The following is a 7,503-nucleotide window of genomic DNA, read 5'->3' on the forward strand; positions in this document are numbered from 1 at the left end:
AATACCCCCGAGCACAAGTTGCTGATTCCAATACCAATTGTACCTGAGTTTCACTTTTGTAATACAAAAACCCTTGGAAATCTAAATTTTATTTACGCAATTTAATTGATTAAATGTGATACCGAAATAAGAAAAATTCAAAATAAAACGTTTTGTTTATAGTTTTCATGGAATCATGCATTATTTCCCTCTGTAAATGACACCTTTGCTAACAAGCAATTTTGTCAAATATCTCATTAAATAATCAATTGAGTATTATTGTTAGTTTCTGTAATAAATTATTGTACAGTACTGTTCCCATACATGAAGAAAGAATTCAATAATACATTTGTGTTCCCTAGAGGCAGGCCTTTGTACTACTGAGCTTACATGCATATATCTTGAAAGATTAGAGTAAATGCCATGCATGGGTGAATTAGTTTGTCACACTTTGTTATTTTCTTTTATTTTCACAATTTGCAAGCAATCATTTTGACAAAAAACAACATTCAAAGCCATTTGCATAAGCGTCAATTGAGTATGATGACCTGAACAAAAACTGATTCAAACAACTGCATTCTTGGTATCGTTGAGAAGCTCAATGAATAATTAAGATCATGAACAGCATAGAAATCAATGAAATGATTGTTTTTCTCATGATATCATACATATCCAAGTCATACGATAGTCGCGTATTAATAAATGTTGACAGCTACATTTTGAGAAATTCTATTCTACTGGTCGAATAAATGAAATAACCTAGTAGGGAACTAACGAATGGAAGATTTTATCCTCATTTCAAACCGAGTTGCTTTTTGCACTATTACAGTTTATTTGAATGTTCTGTAAATGGAGTTCGATTTGATGGCAATGTTTCTGCAACTTATATTGTCGCCTTGTGTTAAACGTAACTTTCCCAACTGAGCATCAATTTCAATTGAATAGAAAGTGTGCTATGATATACAAAGATGAGAATGATAAAACAGATAACGAAATGATGTTTTCCCAAAAAAAGATTCATTTGAAGTGCTTTACTTTCATAACCAGTGCTTCAAATTCCAGCTACTTATATGTAGTCGTTTATATATTGTTCTTTTTGATAGGTATTCTAAAAATAAATTTTCAGAAAAAATGATGCGATATCACAACATGACACAGGGAGATACAGTGGCAGCATGTTCGTTGCTGTTTTTTCTAATTTTTTCTGATAAGAACTTTGTGTCATAATTATTCATATGATGGACAGGTTCTTTTATTTTTCCAGAAATTTTAATTTTATATTCTCCCATCATTAAATTGTACTAGCTTGCACTTGCACTATACAAACCATCTTGCACTATGTGCTACAATAACCGCTACCTCGCGCGACCATGTATCTACCGTTTATTAGACATAGGTTGATTTGGGCAAACAATTAATTGCGCATGTAAATTTTAAGAAGTAGAACACTGATAAAGTAATACAAGTGTTATAGCAGTTTATGGTAATTCAACAGAAGTGAATGAAATGACTGAAAAGCAAACAAATTGAAAAAATCAAGAAATACCGCAATTAGATTTGGTTCAGTCTTTTTTGGAAGTAAATCGCCTGTTTTTAGATCAGTGCTGTTGTTGTTGCTGCTGCAATTGGATAGTATTGTTCTTGCTATTTGCTATAATAGAAAAGCGTGTCGCGTGGTTTGCAAAACGTATTGGAAGCAAAAGAAAGGAATGTAAGTATTCAACAAAGCACAAAAAATAAAAGTAAAATATGCAGTTGAAAATAAAATATGTTCACTGAACTCATCAGACCCAAGACCAGATCCATCTTGTGCATCGGTTGTATGTTGCATTTATCAAATCGTCTCTGAATATTATATTACAATGTTACCTGTTTAGGCGCTGGTATGCAATGCATCGTTCCATCACACATTCCTTTTGTCTTCAGTTTTGCGTCCTGTCTTTTGTATCTTCACTAGTACAACATAGCTTCACTGTAGTATACCTAAACACCAAATTTCCTTCCAAATCCAATAAAATTATATTGCAGTACCTCGCTGTTTGCTTGATACAGTTGATTTCAGGTTACACCTGGAATTACGCAATGAAAAAGGAAAGTAGTCATGAGATTCCAGCAAGTATATTGGTAAATTCATGCAAATGTTAAGCATTGAACGTTTGATCCAAAAATATGAAAGTATAGAAAAATTTCATAAATAACATATCATAACACAGTTTTTAATCACAGATAACAAAAAACTGAAGGAAAGAACTGAATTGTTGTCACGACAAACCAAAAATTAACAAAGTAATAGTACAACAAAACAGTAAAATACTTTACCATAAGTCGAATAAATTAATTTTCAATTTGTAATAGCGTATAAATTTCATCAAATGTACTTGTGCTGCAATTCAACTACCATTCACATTTTACACGACACTGTAGAAAAGATTATTTGTATGCAAGTTCAGTTCACCTTATTAATAGAAAACTTTTATAATACTCACTTTTACTTAAATATTTCAGTTTTCAGTCACTTAAAATTTAACACAGTAAACACAGAAAATTTCCACTTCACTCATTTCTACTGATAAATGAACGGTGAGCATTACTGCACATGAAGAGCAAACATTGATGGCACATTATTAAAACTTTGGAAAATAAAAGTTCACCAACCCAATCCCTCCACCTTTAACCAAATTATATACAATTTTTTTAATTTCAATTCAGGTTATATCAACCATCGCAGCCAACATTTTTTGATCTTGAAAATCAAAGTACTGTAACTAGCTGTCTGGCAATTAATTTTAAATTTCTGAAACATTATTTTTTTACATTAGCCATGTTATTGTTTTAAATTTATCAAACTTACACGTTGCGATGAAATTTCTTGTGTGTTCTTTCATTCTGATCTTTTGCTGCACATTGGCAGAAAACCGTTGTCAGGATAGCATACTTTTTCATAAAGATGTTTGTCTGTTAAGTGAAAGCAGTTCAAACAGCGAATATGTTGAGAGAAGTATTTCATCTTCTGATTTCAGATACACACTTTGTTTAACGTCTGAAATTTGATTTCTAACATTAATAGAAAAGTGGATGCACTACTTATCAGAAATTCGAAGATCACGTTTTAAGTATAATGAGACTTGCCCAGAAAGTGCCGCTCATTGTTTTGAAAGGTATGTGACAGAGTTTTATTTCAGCACTTTTTAGCTGTTTTCAAAGGGGATGCTGTTCGATGTCTTCTGGTGCTAATGGAATTTTCATTTATTGTTTATGTAGTGTAATTGAGAAAGATTTGCAACCTTTCCAATACATCAGAAAGGACGAAAATATGCCAATTCACCGGCATGCAGTAGTTTATCAAATTATTGACCATAAGCTATATCGTGAGCAACAATGCACATTTCCTGCTCGGTAAATTTTGCCACTATTTGCATTCCAAAAAAAAGTAAAGAATTAATAACAGACTTATTCAAGGTGCTTGGGTGTGGAATATTTTTTGTTGAAGTTGATTCATGTACTTCCAAACACTGAATTTGTGGTCAACGTTTGCGATTATCCTTTGATCAACAAGTACAGTTCGAAGCAAGCTGTTTTTTCGTTCAGCAAAGTATCTCTTCATGAAATTGTGCACTAAATTTTCATTTGTACACGTAGGAAATGTTTTTCAGACTGCAGATGATTTAGATATCATGTATCCCGTATGGTCTTTTTGGAAAGGTGGGCCTTACATACCTGTATACAAAGATGGAATTTCACGTTGGGATATCCAGCGTGAAGTTTTGATTAAGTATTTTGAAGTAGAAAATAATAATGGTTATGATTCGCAAAGAAAAACATTTCAGGGCGGCGAAACAATGGCCATGGAGTAGAAAGTCCAATAAAGCTTTCTTTCGTGGTTCTCGTACATCGAAAGTACGTGACCGGTTGATTCTTCTGTCACGTCAGAAGCCCCACTTGATTGACGCTCAATATACAACAAATCAGGCGACGAGATCTTTGGATGTAAGTTTTTGTATATTCGGTTGAACGCGTTATGTGTTGTATCTTTGATGATGATGTTATGATGAATCTGATGATTGTGATGCATGAATGGCACTGTATCTTGAATTACTAAATGAGTTCTGTGCATCTGTAATCACTTTCAGGACACTCTGGGGAAAGAGCCAGCAGATTTTGTGACACTCGATTATCACTGCAGATATAAGTACTTGTTCAACTTTCGAGGTGTTGCTGCAAGTTTTCGATTCAGACATCTCTTTCTTTGTCGGTCTCTTGTTTTTCACGTTGGTGATGAATGGAAGGAATTTTTCTATTACAAAATGAAACCGTGGATTCATTACATACCTGTAAAAGAAGACTTGAACGATGTTGAGTAATAGTTTGGGAATTTTCATTTTTCATTGCGAGTTGAAATTTTCTTTTTCAGAGAACTGTTAGAATTTGTCAAAGAAAATGACGACGTAGCCAAAGACATTGCAGAGAGGTAAATAAGCAAAAACATTCAACTGAAATAAATAAACAAACAACAGTAAATACATTATACACATCTGTGTGAACGTTTCAGAGGTTACCAGTTCATCTTGAACCATTTGACCATGGACAATGTGACTGCATATTGGGAGTCGCTTTTGAAGCAGTTCACCGACCGACTCGTATACGATGTGCAGAAGAGAGAAGGAATGATTGAAATTTTGTAGTTTTTTTGTATGCAGTGAAGCGAAACATTCCAACTCGGCCATTTATATTAACTGCACATATCAAAACAGCATTCACTGTTCACTTTACAACCGTTATTATAGCATCTTTTCACTGATACAAGTAAACCAGATTCCAACAATTATTATCAGTAATGAAATATTATTTCGGAAAATTGTAGCCAAAAAAAGAAAAGAAAAATCATCAAAATCTACATTATGAAAGAAAAACAATGTTGCATTTTACATGTTAATTTCTTCCTCTACAATTGTATTATTAAACATTCAAAAAAGTTGAAAAATCAACGATGAATCAGCCTTTGATGACAGCAATTGGACGCAATTTAACGCACCGTTTACTTATTCCAGCTTCATGACATGTATTCACAACGTCTGTGACATTTTTGTACGACTCTGGAGCCTGAAATACCAAAAGAAAAATTATGAAAAGCATACATTAAAGTGGAGAAGAGCAATGAAAAAAAAAAAGAAAAACAATATATCGATATAATTATGATGGCGACAACCTCTTCCATTATTAGCTTAGGTGATGCGACACGAATGGAAATTCCTTTCGCGGCAAGAGCGTCCAAGACATTAGTATAATCTAGCGTACGTCTCGACTTTGCCCGTGACATTGCTCTACCCTGTTCAATAAAAATTATTATATGTAAAAAACGCTGTGAAAATTTGCTTACCGCTCCATGACACGTGGTCCCGAATGTTTCTGACATTCCCTTTACAGTACCGGTTAAAATGTAGCTGCACGTTCCCATTGTTCCACCAATTAGCACAGGTTGACCAGTGAACTGAAAGTTGATCGTTTTGCAATTTCAATATGTAATGATATGCTTCGATTTTTATTAATAACTTTGTTGAAATTACTTGATAATCGACAGGAATCAGCGGATGATGGGGAGGAAATGCTCTGGTAGATCCTTTCCGGTGCACGCACAGTGTTTTCAATTTTCCTTCGACCATGTGCTCTTCAATTTTAGCAATATTGTGTGAAACATCATAAACAACTTGCATATCCAAATCATCCGGAGTGCATTGAAAAATTTTTGCAAATGCCTATAAGCAATGCAAGCATGCATCTCAACAAAACAAAAAGAATCATAGATTTCTTAATCTCTTTTATACTTTTTTACCTGACGTGCACAAAAAGTCATACAGGATCGATTTACCCAGGCAAAATTAGCCGCCGCTGCCATTCCTTTTAAATAATTTTGACCCTCTTTCGATTTCAATGGAGCACATGCCAACTGTCGGTCGTTTAATTTGATGTTATTTCGCAACATCGCTTTATCCATTTCCACTAGGGCATCTGGAAAAATGAAAATTAAAACAATCCCGCTCAACTTGTCTAATTCAATCAAAATTATTAATTAATTGCATAAATGCTATTTACCACATTCGAATAAATAAATTTCATCAAACAAACTTGAGCTTTGTTCATTGAAAGAAGCTATTTTAAGAACATTCAGTTTATTCAAATATATAAAAAGAGACAAACACGAAAATTTATTTATTTGATAACTGATAAGCGATATCATTTCTAGTTTAGTAAAAATAAACTTTTCGTCATTGTATTTATTATTTATTAACTTGCTCGTTGAGAGTTTGTTTAATTGCATCATTTTAAACGTTGTTGACAACCCGCAACAAAATTCAAACATCATTATTTCAAAGAATTACAAACCAGACAACATCTGTCATCACTGCAATGATTGTAAAGTGGTTCAACAAGTGGACAACAGAGAAGAAGAGCTTTTACAAACGAGTTTTATTTTAATAAAGTTTGCTTGAAAAGAATTTAATGCTTCAATGTTTGTTGAATCTTTGCTCAGTTGTAAAGAAAGAAAAAAACACAAACTACCCAATTTAAAGCAAACAAAAAGCAACTAACAACAACAAACTTTTCTCACCAGTAGCAACTTGGTGACCAAGTCCACGACTTCCGCAATGGATCATGACGCAAACTTGGCCTTTTCGATCGATGCCCATTCTCCTAGCTGCATGCTTGTCGTATATCTCTTCAACCACTTGAACTTCACCATAATGATTGCCGGCCCCGAGGGTACCAAGCTAACAAATTTAAACGGCCAATAAATTTTTACGATATCTATTAAATTTGAAATCGGAAAACTTGTGGTAAGCCACGCTTTTTCGCTCTTGTTGAAACTTTAGCAGGATCCGCTTCCAACATACGTCCGTATTCTTCGCAGTGCTCCTTATCTTCTGCCCATGAATAACCTTCACGAAGGGTCCAATCCATACCCATTTCAAGACATTCCTCGAAATCTCTAACAACAAAAGCAACATATTTACAAATTTTCAATAAATTATAAGAGAAAATTTATTCACTGTACCTGCCATTTATAGGAATAATACCTCTTGAGCCAACCCCCACCGGAATGAAGTCGAAAAGACATTGAGTCAACTGCTCTTTAACAGGTTGTACATCCGATTCAGACAAATTTGTTCTGATCAAGCGAACACCGCAATTGATATCAAATCCCACCCCACCTTTCACAAAATAAAATAAAATTTGCATAAACTCTGCTAAACAAACACAATTAAATCAAATTTACCTGGAGAAATAACAGCAGCCGGATCGTCGACATCAAAAGCTGCTACATTACCAATTGCAAAACCATATCCAGCGTGAATGTCTGGCAAACCAATTGAACGCTGAATAAACAATACATAATTAAATAAATATGCAAATATGTACAAATATATAACATTACCCAAACGACTCCTGGCAAAGAGGCAACATTACCAATCTGTTTCACTGCCGGCTGAAAACATCCGCCACCTCCTTTTGAACAGAGCCGCAGTT

The 7,503-nt window shown here is 34.0% G+C and overlaps 2 protein-coding genes across 2 annotated transcripts; one reads left to right on the forward strand and one right to left on the reverse strand.

The window, feature by feature from the left end:
- Positions 1-1,110: 1,110 nt before the first annotated feature.
- On the forward strand, positions 1,111-4,661 carry Tsp_12313 (conserved hypothetical protein). The gene is made up of 11 exons (XM_003366290.1): positions 1,111-1,156; positions 1,577-1,690; positions 1,735-1,799; positions 2,008-2,095; positions 3,162-3,375; positions 3,439-3,571; positions 3,633-3,751; positions 3,807-3,966; positions 4,110-4,336; positions 4,391-4,447; positions 4,529-4,661. Exons 1-11 carry the CDS (start codon positions 1,111-1,113, stop codon positions 4,659-4,661), a joined length of 1,356 nt encoding a protein of 451 aa, XP_003366338.1.
- Positions 4,662-4,971: 310 nt separating this feature from the next.
- On the reverse strand, positions 4,972-7,462 carry Tsp_12314 (RtcB protein; the record flags this gene model as incomplete). The annotated part of the gene is made up of 10 exons (XM_003366291.1): positions 4,972-5,079; positions 5,186-5,305; positions 5,357-5,467; positions 5,544-5,732; positions 5,810-5,985; positions 6,578-6,746; positions 6,808-6,962; positions 7,053-7,187; positions 7,253-7,352; positions 7,412-7,462. Coding segments are annotated over 10 exons (1,314 nt in total), but the record flags the coding sequence as incomplete, so codon positions are not given.
- Between the last annotated feature and the right edge of the window lie 41 nt (positions 7,463-7,503).

Source organism: Trichinella spiralis, assembly GCF_000181795.1.
Source record: "Trichinella spiralis strain ISS 195 chromosome Unknown Scfld6233, whole genome shotgun sequence".
Taxonomy (NCBI): Eukaryota; Metazoa; Nematoda; class Enoplea; order Trichinellida; family Trichinellidae; genus Trichinella; species Trichinella spiralis.